General features: G+C 43.6%; 1 protein-coding gene across 2 annotated transcripts in view; it reads left to right on the forward strand.

The window, feature by feature from the left end:
• Positions 1 to 23,375, forward strand: part of PDE3A (phosphodiesterase 3A) — a 1,388,780-nt gene that overhangs the window by 1,243,982 nt on the left and 121,423 nt on the right. For both annotated transcript variants that reach the window (XM_069628418.1, XM_069628419.1), the window contains one exon: positions 6,834 to 6,945. In XM_069628418.1, the coding sequence (XP_069484519.1) occupies positions 6,834 to 6,945 (112 nt within the window). The remainder of the gene's footprint in view (positions 1 to 6,833; positions 6,946 to 23,375) is intronic.

Raw genomic sequence — 23,375 nt, forward strand, 5'->3', positions numbered from 1 at the left:
TTCCACCATGGTAGAGCTCTACAATCAAACCCTCCTCGCTGACATTGATGAGGTAGCACCGCTAAGCATGCATAAAGCCAAACCACAAGCGCATCTTAACGCCTGGTTCACTCCCAAACTTAAAACATTACGCAGTGCCAAAAGAATCGCAGAGTGCAACTGGGTAAAATCACCCGCAGATCTCAAAAAAGACATTTTCACAAGCATTGGAAAAAAGTATAAGAAAGCTACCCTTCTGACTAAAAGTTCCACCTACAACAATAAAATCACCAATACCAACTCAAGTTCCAAAGAGCTATTTGCGATATTACGAGAGCTCGAGTCACCAGTACCTCCACAAGAAGTATGCCAGAAAGACATGACCTGGTTTATAGACATACAAAATGTCCTCCTCAGCAAAATTGCCACACTCCAAACTAAAATTGAATCAAAGAAATACAATCTTACACACAATCAACCTACCAAGATCCCTATATGCTCAGTACAGAACTCAAACGCCTATTTCAACTTTTTCCCCAGTCTCACCTACAGAGTTACTGAACATTACCAATAGCCTGAAACCCTCTAGATGTCAAGGTGGCATATGCCCAGTTCCTTTTGTTAAAGAATGTGTTTCTGAATTAACACCATTCATTACACCTTTGATTAACGCTTCCTTCGACACCAACATTGTCCCTGCCAACCTTAAAGACACATGGGTCCTCCCACTAGTGAAGAAATCTACCCTGGACCCTAACATCCTGACTAATTACAGATCCATAACTATGGTCCCATTCCTCCTCAAAATATTGGACCGTGCATCATATCTGCAGATCCAAAAACATCTTGAAACCAATAACCTTCTTGGCCTTCGACAATCAGTCTTCTGGCCAGGACACAGTACCGAAACAACCTTGCTAGACTTAAAAATCCAAATGGATTAATTTAAAGACAATGACAAACTAGCACTTCCTTCTCAACTTATTGGAAGCCTTTGATTTAGTTGACCACAGAATGCTCTGCAGCCACTTAGCCACAGCAGCCCACTTCTCCCCGAATGCCATACTCTGGACCCAATCCTTCCTCTCTAACAGGACTATGAGAGTATTCTCCCCCTCTGCATCAGCACCCCCAGCTGCAGTCCAATGCGGAGTGCCACAAGGTTCCTGTGTTTCACCCACGCTTTACAATATATTCACTACACCCCTCTTTGACCGCCTTGATGACTTGCGTGCCACCTATACTAATTATGCGGATGACACCCAAAACCTCATACCCCTAACAGGCTCCTACGACATTGATTCAAATTCACTAAATTAAATTTACCAAACAATCCAGGCATGGATGGCCCATCATGGCCTCTGCCTTGATGATGAAAAGACAGAGCTCCTCATCGACTCCCAAAACTGACTAAGAAAACTTGATGACACATATAATTCATTCATGATAGATGGCTTTAACATTAAAGTCTCAAAGGAAGTCAAAACACTTGGCATCTATCTTGATTCCACACGCTCCCTGACGAGAAAGTTTAACGCTACAGCTTCGGCAGCAGCCTACATAGACAAGCTCATAAACGCATGCAGATCCTTCCTCTCCCCAACTAGCTGCACCACTGTAGCTGGAGCACTCATTCTATCCAGATTGGATTACTATAATGCCCTCTACATCAGGACCAACAAACGTAATTTAAAGAAATTATAACTCATTCAATCAGTGAAAACAGGCACTTTGTCCTTTGGCTGCCAATTCAAGACTGCATCCTCTTTAAAACATTCTCCTTAAAACAGAAAGGTATCTCGCAATCTACCTCGAAATACCTTGCAAATACATTTGCACAGAACAAACCCACCAGACCGACATGCAGCGCTTATACATAGCTACCCACCATCCCCAAATACAAACTCCAGAAGGCAGGTGGTAACAGCTTCCCAGTGCTAGCTGTCAAACATTAGAATGCTCTCCCACAAGAACTAAGATCATAAACCTCTTACTGGACTTGAAAAACCACCTATTCGCATTAGCACATGAAATCTAACTTGTCCTACTCATCTAGCTACCCAACTCTTTCCAACTCTGTATTCGCAGCTCCGACCCTCCGACCCTCCCCCCTCTACTGCAAGTCAAGTGTATATGACTTCCTTATACTTAGTTGTAACCCAGACAAATGTATGTGATTGCCTAATATTTATCGGTAATCCAATGGTACCACTGTAAATGCCCATATCAGGCACTCCACGGCCTGAATGTAACAAACCAAGATGCATGCATGATACACCATGTCAGTATCATGTATGTATGTAAATTGTCAATGAGGTACCATGTCAATATTATATATGTATGTAACTTGCAAGACTGTTTTAGCACCCAGATGCCTCAGGGTTAGGTGCGCTTTACAACATAAATAAATAAATAAATACATCCCTCGGAGTTATTCATGGAAGACGTTGCTACTGTAAGAAATAGCTGCCATATTGGTTGTCTATAACCGGGCGAGGACCTTGATGCAGAGGGTGCCTCACTTCACGATGCGGTTCAGAGGTGGGGAATCGGGCGACTGCTATCACATAACGGTGTGTCCACTCAGTTTTCCATATCCTCCCCGGAACAAGAGGAGCATGAAATAATGTAGGATTTGGTTTCCCAACAGTTTTCTTTGTGTTTATGAATTAAGTAGGCTCCAGCACTGGACACTCAATTGTGGGTAGCATATTAGTTAGACAAACTGTTAACAGAACGTTAAGCAAAATAGCATATCATTCAACATTTGAGAACACTTAGGAGGGAGATTTTGCAACAGAAAGCGGGAGATTTGTTTTTCCCCAGTGATTTGCTTTTCATGAAAGTACATTTTAGGCTACATATATGTACATTTATTTTATAAAATATTATTTTACCTGAAACATTGGGGGTCTTCCAAAAATGTTTGGTGTGTTGGTCAGTGTGTTTATTTGTTTAATAGAATAGAAACGTTTAATGTTTTGAATGCCTCACGGACTATAGTTAATTGGTTTATTCCAGAAATTCCAATGGTAGCATTCCAGAGACAAGATACGTGAGGCCTGATTTACAGAGCTTTCTTTTAAAATAGAGGATGCATATCCTTTATGTAATGGCAGCCTCAAATAAACATATAAAGGCCTGGAAATAATGTTCGTATTACATGGTAGCTGTGACATAGCAACAGACAGGTAATAAGAAAATGACATCACAACTGCTCCCTAATCAGTTATTATGCTTGAGTTGTGACCTCATAATGCCTGTTGCTTGAGCCAGCACAGAGCAGAATTCCAGATGTCACTGCAGCAGTTAATTAAAGCAGCTTAAAGTAGTTTTATGTGACACTTTACAGCAATTAAGTGGCAAAACACTGTTTATGGTAGAATATTTAATTTGTGCACTACTGAACTTTTAACACATGTGAGTAGGAAGCTGCATGTTATTACTTAACTGAAAGTGCAAAAGGAAAACATGTTTCAATGCATTTTATTAAAATGTTGAAACTATCTTTCTGCAACACATGCAAAGTTAATAAGGAGGCTAGATATTACAGGGGGTGACAGTGCGTGGCCATGTATAGTATAAGTAATAAAATATCCCCGACTGCATGTAAACAGAATATTGCCTCAGGCACCTCAGAGTTCTGTGACCTTATAAAGAAACTCATCCTTCTGGGTCGTTCCTCTATTTGGTCAAGGAACCTCTCAGTGTTTTGCAATTTCCATATAGCGTACGGTAGGAGGTACTTTATCCCATATATAATGGATGTTGATTGGTCCCCCTGTGCGTCATTTTTTTTATATTTTGGTTATTTGTTGAACTATACGGGTGTTAATAAGTTCAGTAGAAGAACGGAATGGTTATTTAAAGGTGAGTGTAGTGTACATCTCTCAATTCATTGTCCTAGGAAGGAGGGGTGGGTGAAAATAAAGCAGGTAAAATGACATTGGTGAAATTTTGCCATTCAATTTATATTCAACCGGCGGAGCAGATTCTTTCCCAATTCGTCCTTTTTAAGCAAATTTGTTTTTTCCTATGTGATTTATTTTATGCGCCAAATTTCATTTTTGCATGAAATTTCAGGGCATAGAAACATGAATATTTCACGAAAAAGCATTTCAGGCAAAAATGGCATTTATGGGGGAAATTTCGGCCAGGGCACCATCCAAAATGGCCACTTCCGCTCAGCAGGCAGAATTGGCAAAGTAGGACATTTTTCCCAACCTGTTTCAACCCTACTCCTCCCACCCCCCCCACAACAGGAAGGAGCACAGCTAAGTAGGCCCTGTAGACATTCAGACTTGTTAAGTGCAGGCAGGCCTCCACGTCAGGGACGAGAGCTTAACCTGGGAATTATCCACCCAAAAACCAGCTGAACTTCTACCAGTACTCAAGAATTTGGTGTGTTCAAATGCAAACGTTTTAAAAAGAAGTTTGCATGTTAAAACTAATAAAAGCAAATTTAATTTATCAGCATAATAATGAACTATCACAAACCTGCCCAATCCCTGGCTACTGTCCAAGCAGGACAGAATGTAGATCCCACAACTATCTGGAAGACAGAGATGAACCCTTGAATAAAGACGAAGGCCCTATTCACAGAGCTTTTTCAAATGAGGTTTTGCCATTATAAAATGCTTCTGTGAATGAAGCCCTAAGGAGCCGATTGTCTAAATGAATCCACTATTTTGCTAAATATATTTCTTTTCGCAGATGTTCTCGTGTCGTTGAATTAAGCAGTTTAAGTAGTCCTGCTTAACTTGGTCGCTAGACCTTTACAACTGGAGCGTGAGAACTGTGTACAATGCGTTAAGGAATAATATGAATGGTACAGCTGCCTTTCCAGGGGCTCTAGTTGCTTTTTGAACAGTCTTTTCAAAGCATGTCTATATTTACATGAACAGGCAAGGACAGCTTTGGATATTGCACGCTCACGTGTCTATTTATAAGTAGGAACTTTGGAAAACAGGGGAGAAGCAAGGGAGGGATTTATAATAGAGGCTTCGACTACATTATATTTCCGTAGTTTTCTAAAAGTCATTTAAAGGACAGCTTGTTCTCTGCCGTCCACTGCCAAGCACATCCTGCTCATGACCCCAGGGAGGATACTCTAGGCCATGCCATAAAAGGCTTTCAAGAAATAGTGCTGCAGAATCTCACCAGTCGGAGTTGCTGGTAAGTTCTTGTTGTAGAGCATGTGTGGGCATGTGCAGATGTATATTCACATTCACATTTAGTCAGAACAACATAAATGCATTACTCATATTACATTTATAATGTATTTTATAATGACCGCTGAAAGATCACTTTAAAACCCTCAGACATATTTTACCCACTGTATAGTTGCCCCAGTGGTAGCTAAATCCCCTGTGCCATTTAAGGGGCTAGACCTTACCCTATATGCTTGATTGGTACATAACTAAACTCCTTCTTCTGGATGATTTTATAACTCCAAACATGAATTTAGCATTGCATATATTCAACGTTTAAAAAAATAAGTTACTTTCGGACTTCTCAAGGTGCACTGTGGGGACTGTCTTTTGATTGTTTAAAAAAGAAAAAGGAGCATGTTGCAGGCAAGAAGCTGTTAATACAAATGCGTGTAAAGTATTTAACTGACCTGCTTGATGATCTCTAAATAGGTTGTACTCATTGATGTGTGCATGTAACTCCAAAAAGCAGGAAAGTTGTCACAATGCCATCTAGGATGCGGGTGATTTCTTTGTGGTCCCAGCTGGATATATGCACTGCCACATTTCTGCCAGAGCTGTGTTTTTGTCAATTGCCTTTGCCTTTATTTTCTGTGATGGGAGAATGGAAATTGAGGTTTCTTTCAGATTCTTTATAAATCTCCTCGGTGGTTATTGACCAGATGTCAGACAATGAGATTGCAGCATTCGGGCAATGGGCAGCTGTCTGTTTTATTGAGTAGTTTGAAAGGGCCTAATTGCCTACAGCTTCAGTTAAAGGTCCTAAGAGTAGACTCAGACTATGAAATTACCAGACATGTTTTCTTTAACACATTTAATTCAGTTAGACATTATGAACAGTCAGTATGCCTAGTATTGGTCTATTAAATGGGATGCCAATAGAAAACACATGTAAATTGCTCATTCAGATGTACTGATTCTCATCAGAGCATTTAAGAAACTCCAAGTGGTGGAATGTTAATTTGTAAAAAACAAAAAATGTCATCTTGATCTTGTTTCAGATTTATTTCTAATCCCAAAGTATAGGCAGCATAGACATTATTTGGATTATGTTGTTGTCATTACAACCTATGGTGAAAGATGTAACTAGCTCCAATGTTAAACCTTTCAAAATACTATAGTAGCTTGGATAAGACAGCTCCCATTTATTGTGGTTTAGCAAAACAGAGCATAGCGGAAGTTTGCAGCGATACTGGGAAGACAAATCAGTGAGTTAAGAGCTTGGTGCAGAGATATATGTTTACCAGCAGGTCAGAGTTTTGAAACCCAGCATGACTGACTAAATTATTCACACTTCCAAAGTTAATAAATTGAGGATCATTTGCTTGGATGATATTAACAGCTCTAAGAAGTGGGAGGAATGTGACATGATACACTCCACAAAAGCGTTGTATATTTATTAAAAGAAGCATATGCATTTGTATCCCAATGTCCTAGCATTGTCCTAGTATTGTCCTAGTATTGTATCGGTACTCAGTTAACACATGACTCTCAGCTACGTGTCAGTTTATGTTAAATACCTTGTGGGCAGTGCTTCAAGTGACGTAGACTTTTGGCTCAGTATTAACATTTGTATATGTTTGCATCAATTACACTGTAAGAAAATAATCATTTACAATCTGCTATTTCATATCATGCCCTCAGGTAGCCTATCGACTTTTTGATGACATGGGCCTTTTTAAAACTTTTAAAATCCCAGTGAAGGAATTCATGAACTATTTCCATGCACTGGAGAATGGCTACCGAGACATCCCGTGTAAGTAATGACACACAATTATCATGGTGTTTAACTGAGATGGGGGTAATCATAAAAGCTGGTACTTGACTTGTATGCTGTCACCCTCCAGTCTGCCAGGCACAAGTGATTTCTAGTGAATCTTGTCATTTGGCAATTTGTAGTGGACAGGATTACAGAAATTGAATTGGGTGGTGCAAATTAAAACTGATTGTTGTGCACAAAGTAATGTATGTGTTATTTTGATTCCCTGTTGCCACAACGCACAAGAGAGTATTGTAAATTTTGGCTGTGAAATCTAGCGACATGTTTCACATGTTATGCGTGCTCCCCTTGTGCAGTTTGTGTCCTCTCGCCTAGAGTTTGTTTGGAAAGTCGAATCTGACATGTAGGTGTTGACACCACAATTAGACAAGCGTTTCCCTGTAAACATAGAAAACTGCTAATTAGCATGCACCTATGATGCTTGATGGACATTTCCCCCCCTAACCTTCAAAATCCTTGAGGCAAAAGTCCTTGAATATTCCAATGACTCCGTTGAAGGCAAATGCGTCCCAGTAAGCGTGGTGGAGTTATTTTCTGAATATTTCAAAGACTCTACATCATCATTTATTTTGAATGCAGGACATGTAGCACACATACAACAGTACTTACAGCTATATTTCTTCTCGTGAGCACCAAATCAGAATTTAAAAACAGATGTTTATAGAGAGCCAGATTAGTTTCTGTTGTAACTTTGCCTGGAATTTTGGATCAATTTCAAAGGTACTGCTTCTCAAATGTAACATAATTTCTGTGTAGATTTTGAAAGCAGGTCGTACGAAGCCACCATTTTTTCAGAATATGTCGTTTTTGCATTGTTTTACTCCACTAAATCTGGTAGCACAGCACAGCAAAAGAGTGGTTTCCGGTTCTGCGAAGGGTCAGTGTTACTTCCTATCATCTAGGTTCAAATACTTAATTTAAAACCATCAATGACTGGTAGATGAGCCCCCTTCTAAATGTATGTTCTCCTACTCTATTTGGTGTACACTTCAAGGAAGAGCTCTGACTACTAGCAATGTACACCTATTACAAATACTTCCCATTATTGAGTTTTTAGGATATATGTTATGCAGCTTTCCTGATGATACACAGCTACAGCTAAATGTATAACCCAGTTAGAAAGCAAAACCAAACCCATTCCCGTTGTGACCTATCGGCATCGATAATTGAAAGAAGGGAAGAAACCAAAGCCCAGTCCAGCAAAGACTCAAGTTCTCGTTTTTGCTGTTACCTATGAGAGTTAGATTCCACCAAAATAGACACTAGCCTTTGATCAATGACCTAGTCAGGCTGCAAACTCAAGGAACATTGCATCTTATTGAAAGGAGTCCTCACCTTAAGCGCATAGAGAAATACAAAAGCCAAAGCAGTATTTGGACTCGGCCCAATATCTCATCTAGCTTCTTAAAGGGTATGGAAGTCAGCTGCTTCAAATCTGCTGGCCAACATATTCTTGAATGTGCCCACTGCAGAACGGAGCCTTCATTGTCTTTCCGGGTACGTCAGAGTGTTGAATTCAAGGTGACGACCTCGCTTCTCTCTAAAGCTTTTCATCAAATAATTCACCAGATTAAAATGGGAAACAAGTATAAGCTGCCTTCAGGGTAAGCAATCATGCTCGTCTCAACTATTTTACTGACTGTTCTGTGGGTGAAGAGATCTCACTCTAGCAGCAATATCATTCCCTAACCCACACATATTCTCTATGCGCCCCCAGAGTAGAAGGTGACATTTCTGTAGGCTAACCAGGATCACCAGCTTCTTGGCAATAATCGCTGGAATGCATTTGGTCCTATTGGCCCACAGCAATATATTTCACCTCTGGTGGCGCTCTACTCTACCCTCCATCGGATAAAATTGCTCTAATACTCCCACTTTAACATCTGTGCCGCCTTCCTGCGATAGTTGTACTTGATAAGAGCAAACACCTTGTTGGTATCCACTGCAGAGGTTTCCCTCAAGCGTTGAATCAACAGCAGACCTTTGGTATAGATGATGGGCTGTAACTCATAGGCTTCCTTCCGATCCTGCATTGCTCAGAAGCCTGTCCTCCATGGATTTTCTTTTTTTTTTATTTTCCCTCATTATTATTGACCTGTTGCAAGAATCGAGCCATTATGCCCAGAGTTAATAAAGACATTGCGTGGAGCTGCTGTGCAGCACAGAATGAATGCCATGATCCTGTAACTCTCCCTCGCTTAGCTCTGGCCCATTTGTCAGGTTTGGGGATTCCCAACATTCCTGTATTGCTTGCAGCTCTGTGCAATATTATGGCACTAAGCCCCGAGACGGCGGGCCAATACTGCCCAAGGTAATGCCCCTGGGACCCATAGTTACAGACCTGAGCATACCCTGGCGGGGGACAAAGGCAGCCTCCAGCCATGGGGTGGAATGGAGATGAGTTTGCCCATTTCGAGCCTCCTCATTTGCTAAGGGGCTGCCACGCCCCCCGCCGGGAACAAACGCAGGCACGTAGGTGCCTCCACAGGATTACACTGTGGTATGGCTCGGAAACGAGCCAATCACGTTAAGTGTATCCCGTGGATGCACGTACGGCAGGTACTAATGCTTAATTATGCTCATCCACTGACCCTCCATCTCAGCTCCATTTGCACTATTTTCAGAATGTGTTTTAAGAAGGAATCAGTGCCCTGTGTTACTGACATGCAAGTATGATACCCACTACTGTAAGCATCTTTCCCAGGAGGCCAGCTTCTAGTTGTCATTTGAATTTAAACATTTTATTGACAAGACAGAACATTTAAAACCAAGTTAACATAGGTGTCCGAAAAAAGATAGAATGTGATAGCATGTGACAATTTCCATTTCTGGAGGCAAGACATTGCACAAGGTTGGGCATTTTAATGCCAGCTGTGCTGCCTTAGACAGAATATTTCTGCAGTAAGCAATGGTGGCTTTGCCCTGAAAACAAAGTGAAGGATATTCTACTGGTTATAATTTTGTGGGTGAGGTTAGGGTGCTTTTCATGAAATCCAAATCATGTTTTTCTATGTTTTCTGAATATGAAGCGTAGAATGTAAATATTATTTTTTCAGCTGTATGATGGACATGCTTTCTCAGAAGATATTACAGTTGCCGGTTGTTGCAGCAATGCCATATATTCTGATTAATTTAGGAAGAGTTTTAGTTCGTAGATTACCTGTAGGATGGCAAAGACTGAGGGAGCCATGGCATTGATCAGTTGATCATCATTGATGAGTAATGTGACGAGCCAGCCCATCTAGGGGTAGGTGCCTGTCACAGGGGGTCAATACAAGTCCCCACTGGGAGCCCCGTGGACCTAAGGGCCAGTAGACACAATTTCAAGTGTAGCCCTTAGCTGCAAAGGGGACACATACTCTGCACCATGAAAAGAGACAGGTTCCCATTAAACCCATGAGGGGAAAGGTTTTCTACAAGCTGGACACTGTGATGGCTACTTCAAATGTCCTTGATTCCATGCCAAGGAAAATCAACCTGAATGCTCACATAACCGAGAGGAAAACACCGTGTCAATATATACCTCCGCCCAGGAAAAGAAAACAAACACATGTACACATAAAATGTCTCACGCATTGTGACGTTATTCTGGCGAGCATTAACGCAGACAACATGTTGGTATTTCTCAGTTCTAGGCACTCAGAAAAAGAAACAAATGTAAATAACACGTTGTTAAGGCTCGCCAGAGGGCTGCTTTTGAATGAAAACACACAGTGGCACATAGAGAGCAGCAGGCAGCCTAAGAAGTTATGTTAGGGGAGAGTAGTGAAAACACACATACTGGCCATGCCAAAGTAAAATTGCTTTAAGACAACACCCTGTGAGACAACATGGCCAAATGAGGGACAATCATCACAGCACATAGCACACAGGGACAGGATAGTACACTGAGGCCCAATGTAAGGGTGGAACAACAACCCTTTGAAACTCCACCAACCTGGCAAAAAACGCGACAATCCTGGTAAGAGATTGGCAGGAAGGAGACCTCAAGTCAGATGACTTGACAGCTGATAATCAGTCCTGGGCAGCACGTGAAGGAAGGCAAATCCTGGCAGACCTTGACTCAGGACACTTGGTATCAAACCAAAAAACATGGAGAGCATGGGCTCATAGAGAGCATCAGACCCCTGGAAAGCCCGGGGAGTCCACGTGAAAGTGCAATGTGAAAGGGCTGTAGAGAGGACCTTTGGTAAGAGGTAAAATTGGAGACTTGGGAGAGAACATAGGAGGGGAGTCAGTCGTGAGAGAATTATTAGGAGAGAAGTGTACCAGATTGTTCAGGGAAGCTATGGGCATCATTGAGGGTAACATTTCAAGGGTGTTTAGTAAATTAAAAAAGAAAAGGCCTATCTATCCCCACTGCTACTAGGGATTTTAACTACCTACAAAGCTAATTGTAAGGGTGCTTGTCCGTCCTCAAAATCAAAAGTAGTCCTCAGTCCAAACCTAATCGCTATCTGGCCCTGGCACTGTGGAAAAAACATAATCAAAACATAAGCCTGAGCAATAGCCTCTCAGCTTAGGCCATTGGTCAGCTAATTGTCCTTTGTATCTCTCTCTGGAGATGGATTTCAGTTCAAACAGAAATAGTTCAGAAAATAAGTGCTCAAAGCTCTCCTGTTAGCCTCTTCAGAAAGGTGTCTATATAAATCAAATGTCTCCAGTTCGTTTAATAGAGGTCATCTTACTTTATTCCTTTGCCACCCCCCTGGGCCAGTCTCTATATGAATTAAATGTGTTCACTTCTTTATGTGGAGGAATATTTCCCTTATATCTTTTACACCAGCTTGGCAAGTCTCTAGAGAAATCAAACATGTTAAAACATGTTCATGGAGGATTATGTCCCTTATTTCTTTTCCACCCACTTTACAATTTTAGCTCTTTTGGTTTTGTATGTTGCACCGGTTTATGGAACCCTCCAGGTTCCCTTCTCCCTATGATTATACAAAGGTCACTTATTTCTCCAGGACTCTCCAGGACCCTCTGGCTGACAAGTTTCCTAAACCATTCTGGTTGTATAGGTGCTTTTTGCCAAGATTCAATACATGGTTTCCTAGGGCTCTCAAAACCTTCATTGTCAGTTTCTTTCTCTATCTTTGTTTCCATTCGCCTTCCTCCACCCTGGGCAACCATGACATTGTTGGCTGTACTCCAGCGGGATGGTGTTTTAGTATGGTGGTTGCTGTTCGCCATTCACCCTGGTGGCCGGCACGTAAGCTTCAGCTTCACTTCTTCTAAGGCTGTTTCCACCGTCCTCGCTTACCAAGTGGAGCATTCGTCCCTCCAGCCTGCCTGGCCTCAGCGTAGTGTCCAAGGTCCCAGAACCGCAAAAGCTACAGTGTGGTCATACGACCAGGTAAGAAGATCTTTCTGACCCTTTGTCTTCTCTGCTTCTGCCCGATTTGAAAGTTTCTGTGGCCCTCGCGTTCCAATGGGAGGAGTCATTCCTCTGTTCTGTCCTGGCCTAAGCGTAGTTTACCCAGTTCGATATCCACCCAGGCTGCAGCGTGGTCATGCCACAAGACAACATGTCCTTCTGTCCCCACCTCTTACTTGGCTGTGTTGCCTTTCTCTGTGCTGGCCTTCTGGCCTCTCTGCCTTTTTCTCTGTGTCTCTCCACTGTACCGCTGGCTCTGTGGTGTAGTGCAGTTACACCCCTCCAGGATGTCTGTACGCCAGAAGTTAATGTGGAGAATCCTGCAGATCCCTCACCAAAACCCTGTCTAAAGTCTCCTCCCAGGTGGCCACGAGAGGGCAGGCGCTTCCTGATCCCAATCCTGGGGCTGGTGTACTGTGGGAGGATCACCTGGTTGGAGACAGGGCCAATGGTAGTGAAGTGATTCGGTGGGATGAGACACAGGGCCTCATTATATCTATTGCGGAATGGGTTAACGGGCCCCGCTAATGGTGGCGGCGCCGTTAAACACATTCCGCAATATTACGAGGTTCCCTCGCGGGACCCGATGTGGACGTCTGGTTTTACCAGACGTCCTGAGCGGGTTCCGTGAGGGGACCAGGGAGCTAACAACGGGCCGGTCGTAATCGGCCCGTTGTTAGCTCCCGCACCCATTCCCATTGAGCCCTGTGGGGGCTCAAATGGGAATGGGGAAGGTCCGGGCCGGGTTCCCTGAAGTTGGAATTACTGGGCCCTCCAAACTCAGAATGGCCCAGTAATTCCCCATTCAGGGAACCCGGACCCGATTTTGGAGGCAGCCATGCCCTGCCTCCAAAGTCGTAATGAGGCGCACTGTATCTTCTCTCTGACAGGGATATTTTTACCACCATTCCAGAAGATCTTATGGCTTATTGTCGTTCCAGTCTTTTCAGCCTCCAGTAAAAACTAAGGGGTACAATCGAAGATTGTAACATAAAAAAATATTACATCAAAAAAACAAATCTTTTTTATCCCTAAACTCAAATTCCCTCCTCAATACCAAAGGTACACTACTAGGAATAGTGAGTTTTTGCCCTCTCTAAACCATCTGTCTCTAATAAGATTGAACCCCACAATACCTTTCTAAAAATAATAAGGGAATTGAAATGACCCTTAAAAATATAAAATTAGTGGGAAAACCTAATATCACTTTAGTGAACTACATATCCCAGAATCCCACAGGGAATGCGATGAAGAAGGGGCTGAAGAGGCATGCAGAAGTGAAGGACAGGCAATTAGGCCTAATAGCCTTTTCCAGGGTCAGGCAATTAACATTAAGGGCCTGCACCTGAAAACAATGGCCCCGCCCGAGAGGCATACAAGACTGCAGCAGGAAGGAGCTAGAGAGAGGAGCAGGAGCTGGAAGGCTGGCAGAAGTAGTAGAAGAGCAAGAGGCTTGCAGTTTATGAGGAAGTGTGATCACTTAAGGGACGCCAGGACGAGAGAAGAGCAGATTTCGCCTGCACGTTATGAGTTGGTCCTGTGTTCACAAACCCTGCTTTGCTATGTCTACACTGAGAGAGACATGCTGAGATTGAAGGTCTTCCGAGGTGCACCTTGTGGCTGTAATTGCAGAGCCATTATCATGCTGCAACCCGAGGCCCATGTGCAGGAGCAAGCCAAGGGATAGCGGAGTGATGGAAAATCTCAGTAGTCGAGGCTGGACTGGAGATAACCATGCTGCAGATGGATGTGGGTCTCCAGAGTGCCTAAAGTAGTAGTAGAAGTAAGAGAAGTTGGAAAGTGGAAGCAGCCCGCAACTGCAGTGATTCTGGAGCCAGTGAGTGAAGCTACGTATACAGATTCACTACAAAAGCCTTGCTGGTAACTTTTACTAGCTGAATTATAACTCGCGTAAGAGTGGGAGCGAGTAGAAGTTCTTTGTTGTTTTGAAAAATCGTAATAAGAAAGGACATGTATCACATGCACATCTAAGGCAATTCAGAGTGCTCGCGTAAACGAAAAGCTTTCCATTTCCCATTGTTGAACTGTATAACTCTACCAGAGTTGTCGCGTATCTCCAATTAAGAAGGAGAATGCTCTGGGAAATCACTCGGAAAGTTAAAGCTGACTTTCACAACTGTTACAGGGAATATTACAGCAGAAATAGGTCATGTGTGGAATATTGTGATTCCTGACCAGAGTCAGAGTTTCACTCTTTGCTAATGAAAGGGAAGGCAAGTCCTTATAGTACTCTAAAGTTACAAAATCTCCATCAAAGAGTGGTCGCATGTACCTAAATATGTTTCTGCTGTCAAGATTCTATGAATGCAGAAGTTGCCGATTTAAAAAGAACAAGCATTACCCAATCCAGCATGTGAATCCTGTCTATAGTAAACCCAGCTCTATTAAAATCTAGCGATCTGAATGTTTGCGTTGTTGAAGTTGTTAAAGGTCCAGTGCCCTCTGATATAAGTTGTACAGGTTATCCAAAGCTAGAAGAGTGGCAATACAGCTTCGGGGTAGCTACTGGAACAAAGAAGGCTGCCCTTTTCTTATGACATAGGAAAGAAGAGCGACTTGCCACCTGTGGAGGTCAAAGAGTTTTGTCTTTAAGTTGCCTAAAAATCATGAAGTACCAAGTTTAAGCAGAACCATCAGAACTGTGGTTGTCTATAATACTGTCAGTGAACCTTGTTTTAAAAGTGGTGAAACAGTGGCATACTGTGGGGCAAAGGAGCCTGTCTCCAAAGTAACAGCAGTAGATAGGGGTTGTCGCGAGGAAAGTAACACCTCAAGAAAAAGCACCCTGACAAATTATACTAAAGACGCTGCAGAGATTATAAACATATTGACAGTCGTTGAAGTAGAAGTAGTCATTTTGTCTTTGAACTGTGACCCTGCCATCCTGGAAGGAGGATATCGAGGAATACCATTGGTGCTGTTTTCTTTGTTGGAATTGAAAGGGAAACCTTTCAAAAGAAAGCTAAAGACCTGTTACCAGTGGATTTTAGTTTGGGCAAAGTTTTGTTTCTTTTGGACATCTCAAGAACTGATTCAAGACCAGCAATAAATTGACTCTGGACTATCCTGGGAAAGGGAACTATGTTGTTTATGATTTACTTTTGAATGTTTTGTTGTTCAGTGTGAGGACCAGCTATGTATTGTAGGAGAATTTCCTTTAGAACCTAAATTGGTTAGTGAACTCCCTGATAGAGTAGGTTTAGTAAGGTTTTCTTTGCACTTGTTATTAATAAAATGTATCCCACTGAGAAAACCACAAGCAGATGTCCGCCTCACATTACTGACTCCTCACACTCGCCTCTGCGTATGATTCTTCCTCCTCCATTCAAGGTTCCTCATCCCATTATTCTCACCATCGTACTTCAGGGGAGTGTTGTTTTTCATCATTTGCTGAGTCAAAGGAAATTCCAGCATTACCTTAAGCAAAAAAGCAATTTCAGTATTTGTTGGATGCAAAACAGAAGGAACATCAGTCTCTTCTATACCCATATATGCGGACAGAGTATACTTCATAGGGGGGAGTCACTTCCTGTGAGGTCCTGCTTTCCTTCAACCATAGGGAGGGTCTTGCTTAGTGGGCTCACCTCCCTAGCCTCAAAGGGGTGGCACCCCTGTGTGAAGAAGGGACAAATTGTACAGATTCATCACAAGGGTTGCCCCTACTTTATAATGAATTTGCTTAATTATGTGCCAAGAAAGAAATGTACCTTAAAGTCCATGAAAACTTAGCTTCGGCCCATTACAAGAGGGGATCAACAAAACTATTGATTAATTTTAAGGGAGACAGGATTTGGAACATGAATGATTCTGATTACTTTTGTGTCGCTTAAAAAGGATCATGGTCCCCCAACTTCACAAATTTGAGGTGATTAAGAACAGACACAGAGTCATCACTTTCGATTTTCCAAATGCTTTCTGGGTAAGTAGTTTCATCTAGCACTGGTGGTTTCATAGTTGCAGCTTGTACAGATATTTATATGGCAGAGAGCTCTAAGGTCGTACTAATAGCAGACATCTGGTAACAGATGGGAATCATGTTGTTAAGAAGATACTAACTCTACAAAAAGGAGCACCAGAAATGTCCCTTCGAATTGAACTTGATTAGTTTTGAATTGATTATGAGGCTAAACTCAGACCTATTTTATTGTGGCTAAGGATCAGGCCACATTCCTGTTTCTGTAAGTATAAGAAAGCTATGGTGGATGTGTTAAAGGTGAGTAGGGGAACATCATGGCCATGGCTACCTATGTGATGTTCTTTCCATTTAAATTGGACATGGGTTATTTATGGGAAAGACGAAAGATCTTGATCACTCCCCCATTCAAAACAGTTACAAATGTATACCTTGATTAGGCCCTTACCAACATTCTTAGTAAGTCAATAGGGAATATCTTGTGGAATGATAAATTGCATGCAAGCAGCAAGTAGGTCAAGTGGCATATCTAGAGCCGATTGAGCTGCTCTTTAAGAAAATATCGGCCTTGCATTTTGCTTAGGGATATTGCTCCTAGGACATTTCACTGCCTAGTGAACCTCACCAGCTGATGCTAAGTGCCGTGTCTGTACTTGTACTCATGGGGATGTGCAGCACATTTATTTTTGCTGTCATGCACATCAGTGCTTAATATACTGACGTGCCCCTTTATGTAGGAGAAGTGAGGTTAGGACTGTGAAAGGGGAAATCAGTATGTGTAAATTGACATTGATGGAGAAAGTGGTCATCACAGTCACCATATACTTCAGTAAGCCGTGTTTGAAGAGATCAAGATATCTTAGTTAATTATCAGTTAGTGGATTGTAGGAAGTAGTATTGTTTTATAAATTGTGAAGTAATATGGATTCAGAGTAGGCAATCTACACATAGTCCTGATAGATATTCAATTGCTCTTAATACCTTAGTTATCTGTAAAACTGGAAGAATTCATTTTACTCATTATCTTAATGATGAATTATATCATGGTTTCAAATTCAGATACTTTGTATTTTGAATTGTGTTATTATTTTTACTGGCTTTGATGGATTTCGTTTTCTGGAAGAAAGCTGACTATGGGCCTCATTACACGGTAGGCGGTGAGCCATGGCGCTATTAGTGCCATGGCTCATGCCGGTAAAATACTGGCACCGCCTTGGCGGAAAGGGGATTTACCGCCCCATTCCAAGGTTGGAGGGGCGGTAAATCCCCCTTCCGCCATTGCCCTTCCCCATTCCCATTTCTGCCCCATAGGGCTCTATGGGAATGGGGAAGGCGCTAATTACGGCACCGCAATTTTGCGGTGCCGTAATTAGCTCCGAGATCCCTTAGCGGGTTGGATTTTAACGCCTGCAAAAAGGTAAATCCCTACCGCCATCCGTGTAATGAGGCCTTATGACTATGATGAGAGAAAGTAATAACCTGTTTATGGGGGTGGCCAGGGGAGAGAGAGTGATAGGTACCACCTTGAAGAAGGAAGCAAGCGGAATCCAGCTCAACAGCAAGAGGAAGAAATAGTGAAGTTAGCAAGCTTAGACCAGGCAGAGAAAGTAAGGGAAAAAACTCGGGGGAAAGAAAATGGGAGTCAGGGGAGGTGACTGACAGGAAACAGAGGTCTAGCAAGAGAGATAGAAAACATTCAGAGATATAGCTTTGGCGGTACGAGAAGATAGAGAGACCCTCTGGAGGGTGCAGGAATGTCCAGATGTGAATCTCGAGAAAGTGAAGGATCAGGAAAGTGAGAACTCTTGTGCGGAGAGAAAGCAGAAAGCAGAGAATCTTGAGAGGAGGCCAACATCCTATCATTTTTGTTAGCATTCAGGTAGTTCCCCCTTTTTCTTTGGCTTCTTTTGACTAAAGACTATTTTATTGCACTTCATATATGGGCAGACATATATCTTCAGTTCAAAGGCACACTCATAATATGCGCACTTTCTGAAGCTATGTGATTATCATAGAGATCAAGAAGACTGGCAAGAGGGGAGAGCATTTGGTGAATCCCTCATTCAAATTGAAAAGCTTGGCTGTACAGCAATTAATAACAATTGAGAAGAATGTATGGGTATTTTATTTGTATTTATAATCAAATGTAATGTCGCTATGCAGTATCCTGAGGGCCATCAGCTTGGTTCACATAACCACAGGGCCAGGTCATTTGGGGATACTTTGAACTGAAACTATAGTATGTATTATATTTGTGCATTATTGGAATTCTACATAGTTGTGGGGTAATAGTAGAAGTATGTTTGTGGACAAGGCTAGCGCTCCGAGTAATGTGGTCCAAGGCATACATCTGATAGATGAAATATGTGTTCAAACTAACGATATAGTTCTGAAAGACCCATCATAATCATAATGTGAGTCAAAGTATACACCCAATATACACCCAGTATACACCCAATATTTTCACTTTAGGTCGAATTGGTAGAGTGAAACTACTTTACTTTCTGGCATTAGCTTGACTTGCGATCATACCTTCTACAGTTTGAGAGCTATTTAGCCTGAGCTATTTTAAGTCGATCAGGACTTGATGGTGAACCATATTTCCATAAGGATGGTATAAAGTTAAATAGAAATTCCTTAGAGTGCAAATAAGTGTGTCATCAGTATAGCCATGGCTCTAGAGAGGAGTCTTTTCATCATCTTGTCCAGGATGTTGAATACCACCGATAGATTTAGCAAAACAAATACATTGGGCCTCATTACACGGTAGGCGGTAAAAATCGGCAATTACCGGCATGGCGTAATTAGCGTGTCCGCCCTCCCAAGAGGCCGCAAATTGCATGCCATTACGAGATCGCGGGCACGAGCCTACCGCCATGCCGATAAACTCCCCAAAAAGTCCCTTAACGGCATCCTCGAAAGCGCTGTTAGCACTTCCGACTTGCCGCCACATGCAAATAGCGGTTTCGCAAATAGCGGTGACCGCCATTAGCGGTCACCGCTAATAGCGGTTTCCGTAATATTGCGGAACCGGAAATAGCTTCATCGCACCGGAACGGGAAAGAGCACGGCGGCCATCTTTAAAAACACAATCCATTGCCATCCACCTTATCCAGGACACCTTACCAGGAACCACGTTGGGAAAAACACCAAGGACACCGTGAAGATGCCCAAGGCCGTTAAGAAATCGTCTGAGCGGCAACGCAAGGAGAAATTTTGCAAGGAGGAGCTCCTCATGCTAACGCAGACACTAGCAGACAATGCTCATGTGTCGGGAGACCATTGTGAAGAAGAAGGCCATCTGGGAAGAGGTAGCCCTCAAGGTCAGCGCGGTAGGCACCACAACCCGCACAGTCAAAGACTGCCGAAAGAGGTGGGATGACCTCCGGCTCCGTGAGCGGAACATTCTATCCGTGAACCGCAACATAGCTACGGGCACAGGAGGAGGCAGTGAATCGCCAATCAAGCTCACTGAGTGGGAGGAGACATGTGCATCAACCATCGGGGTGGAATGCATTGAGGGAGTTGGACAAATGGAGCATGGCGTGGCCGTTTCGTCCGATGGAGGTGAGTGTATGCATCAAACAATGCACAGTGAAGTGTGATGTTCCCCCCAATAATGTGTCCATATGAATGCCATGGCTCCAGCCACAAACAGACATGCATGCATCACCACATGCCCGTACAACACAGACCCATTCATGCATGACCCACCCAACATCCCCATTACCTGCATCCATACTAAAGAGCCCGGAATGCATAGAACGGCATGAGGTATTCATTTTGCTCAAGGCAGGTCGACCCATTACTGATGGTTGTCAACATTTCTCACCCTTGCAGGTTCACACACTGCCACTGAGGAGGCACGCACTTCCACACCTGCTCTCACATCCAGCAAAAAAGCAAGGAGGGATGCCACAGGGGACACCGCCACATCCACAAGGGCAGCCAGGACGAGTGTCCATGACCACAGGGACAAAAGCAGCCGGAACACCAGTTGCACGCATCCACAGGCCATGGCTGCTCCCGTCGTGGCACCCACGAAAGTGTGTCTCCCAGTAGGTGAGGGCAGCATCGAGGGGATGCACTCTGCTGCCACCAGCTCAACGGGTGAAGCAGCAGCCACGGCCCCACCTTCAGATGAGGAGGACACACCTGCCATTGATGCTGATAGCCAGAGCCCCAGACCAACGAGCCCCTTACTGGCAAGCCCGAGGTACTCCTCAGGTCCGGGTAGTCATGGAGATTCACCCACCCCTGAAGGGATATGGAGCCCCCAGATATCCTCTCCTGATGCAAGTGCAATGGGACCAGGTGCATCAGCCATCCCACCAGCAGCCACCATGCGACATGACCTCTCGTCCATCTACCAGAGGCAGACCGAGATGAGTGGCCTAATAGGTCAACATGTGGCAGAGACAGCCCGCCTGAGGGAGGACATTGCTACACTTGCACAGCAGACAAGGGAGGGCATGGAGGCATGCACCAGCCGAATCTGCAGTGAAATGGCCCAACTGCGGCAGGCCATGAACCGCATAGCAGACGCTATTGAGCGTCAGTGCCCACTCCCGGCCCAGGAAGAACCAGGCCCCTCCTCGTCTGGGAGTTCACGCCAGACTAGTCCCCTGGGCCGATCTATGCGGAACCTGCGGCGCACGGCTTCACAGCCACCAGATGACGATGCAGGCACTGGCAAATAGGGCCACCAGGATTCGTGTGCCACATGTGGCAATGGACACATTCACGTCATGAGACTCACATGGGAGTGTTGGGGGGGAGGGGGGTAAGGGTGTGTTTGGGTGTGTTGAGGGGGGGTAAGGGTGTATTTGGGTGTGTTGAGGGGGGAGGGGGGTAAGGGTGTATTTTGGGAGTTTGGGTTATGCACTTTAGTACCACGATATGTTCAATATACACTGTTCAGAGTTTGAAACCCAAGCGTGGTCTCCATTATTGTGTATGTGTCATTCATTGTGGACAGGGTCCTTTGTGGGCCTCGAAACATGCACCAGGGCAACAATTCCCATCTACTTCCATGCTATTTCACCTTGGTGCATGATGAGATTACAGAATCAGATGCTGATGCACATTGTGTGCCTCCTTGGCACTGCCTGTTTCATGTCCTGCTGGGGCATTCCACCCGCACTCATCCCCAGCCACATCATACTCTTCTGGTGGTTGCATGTCAATTTCAAGTGGCATAGGCACATTCCATCATATGCACATTTTGTGATGCTCTACACATGCCATGGTTGTCTTTGCCACTTTGACACGGCCGCACAGAAGTGCCACACCCAGGCGGCTTAGGCAGCGGAGCACTGTCATTGGAAGGATGTACTATATTGTTGTCCTCTTCCTGATGGTTCTGTGGGTTCCGTACAGGGGTTAGGAGCCACCTCCTCAGTGGATGGCTGTCTTCGCCTGTATGGTGTGGGTAATGGGTGCCTGTTACGGCTCACTTCTGGTGCTGGCTGTTGTTGTAGGTGCTGCACTGCTATCAGGTAGTCAAGGCTGTCATGTCATGCTGCTGCTATTGGGACCATCTTGGTGTGGGAAGGGGTGTGGGTAGGGGTGTGGTGTGCTCTTTTGTGCTGCCTGTCCCCATAGCATGCACCTGTGCTGATTGTGTCCACCTCTAGTTGATGGGTACGCTGCTCAGGTCTCTTAACGGGTGCTTTTCGATGCCGGTATTAGCGCCATGCCGGTAAGGGGTTTTTGGGTGTTTTACATGCTGCTAATACCATGTCCGCATGGCTTGTGATGGCCTGGTATTAGCGCCAGAGCGCTAATTCCGGCATGTGGGTCGCGCGCCCGCGGCCTTGCCGCTATTAGTGGCACCGTAATTAATGGGTGCGCAGATAGCGGTGGGTCCAGGTCGTGATTTGCTTCGGGAATTAACGGTACCGGTAAATCATTACCGGTAACGGTATTCCATTACCGCACCACGTGCAATGAGGCCCATTATTTGAATGATTATCCATAAACCACAGATTATCAATAACATCAATCAATACCAATTCCGTACCCTATGTTGTGCGAAATCTGATTTCCAAAATCTTGAATTTGGTTGTAAAATTCTGCTCCATGATTTTTGATTGAAATGTGGTATTGGCTGTGAAGCGAAACGTCAAAGAATCATACAGGTTCAATGATGGCTTCTTCAATAGTGGTGTTTTCCAAGAGGTTTATAGGTTTTCTGAAACACAACCTTGCATGAGATAATATCTATATATAAAACGCGTAGGTATGTTTCTGTACTCAGCTGATGCATTTATCAGTGTTAGGTTTACCTCTGCTGTCAAAATGGCAAACTTCACCTCTCTAAGTGCAATTTATAGCTGAACACAAAGGAAGCTGAGGCACTTCTCCAATCAAAACTGATAGTGTGGGACGAAGCACCAATGATACACGTTCACACTTTTCATGACGTAGAGAGAATACTGCACGATTTGACAGGATTAGACGAGTCTTTTGGAGGGAAAGTTATGCTACTAGATGGAGACTTCAGGCAAGTCCTACCAGTGATACTACGAGGGTCAAGAGCTCTAACTGTTGCCAGTTGTATAAAGAAACACATAGACCCAATTCCATGTACTGAAACTTCACGTAATATGCAAACAATACCAAGTGTGTACGAATTTGCAGACTGGCTTTTAGAAGTAGGCGATGGAAGAAGTGGTGCAACTATAAAGTTGCCCCCAGCCTTTTTTTAAAATACAAAAGACCCTGTAGAACAACTCAATGGTGACATTAAATTCAACACTGTAACAGCTCAACAACTCAAAGGCAGAGCAATGCTAACTGTTAGAAATAAGCATTATTTGCAACTGAACAACAAAGTGTCAAACCGTATGCCACGGGAAAAGGTTATTTACAAAAGTGTGTATAGTGTAGCAAGCAATGAACCAAGTGATCATCTAGCATATCCTGAAGAGTTCCTGAACAACTTAACACCAACCAGGAATGCCACTTCATGTGCTAAAACTAAAAGTATGTGCTATAATTATGCTACTATGCAATCTTATGCCATCAGAGGGACTCCTCAATGGAGCAAGGTTGACAATTACGCTTCTACAAAAACACATCATAGATGCCCAT

This window comes from Ambystoma mexicanum, chromosome 12, assembly GCF_040938575.1.
Source record: "Ambystoma mexicanum isolate Mex_15411 chromosome 12, UKY_AmexF1_1, whole genome shotgun sequence".
In the NCBI taxonomy this organism is placed as follows: Eukaryota; Metazoa; Chordata; class Amphibia; order Caudata; family Ambystomatidae; genus Ambystoma; species Ambystoma mexicanum.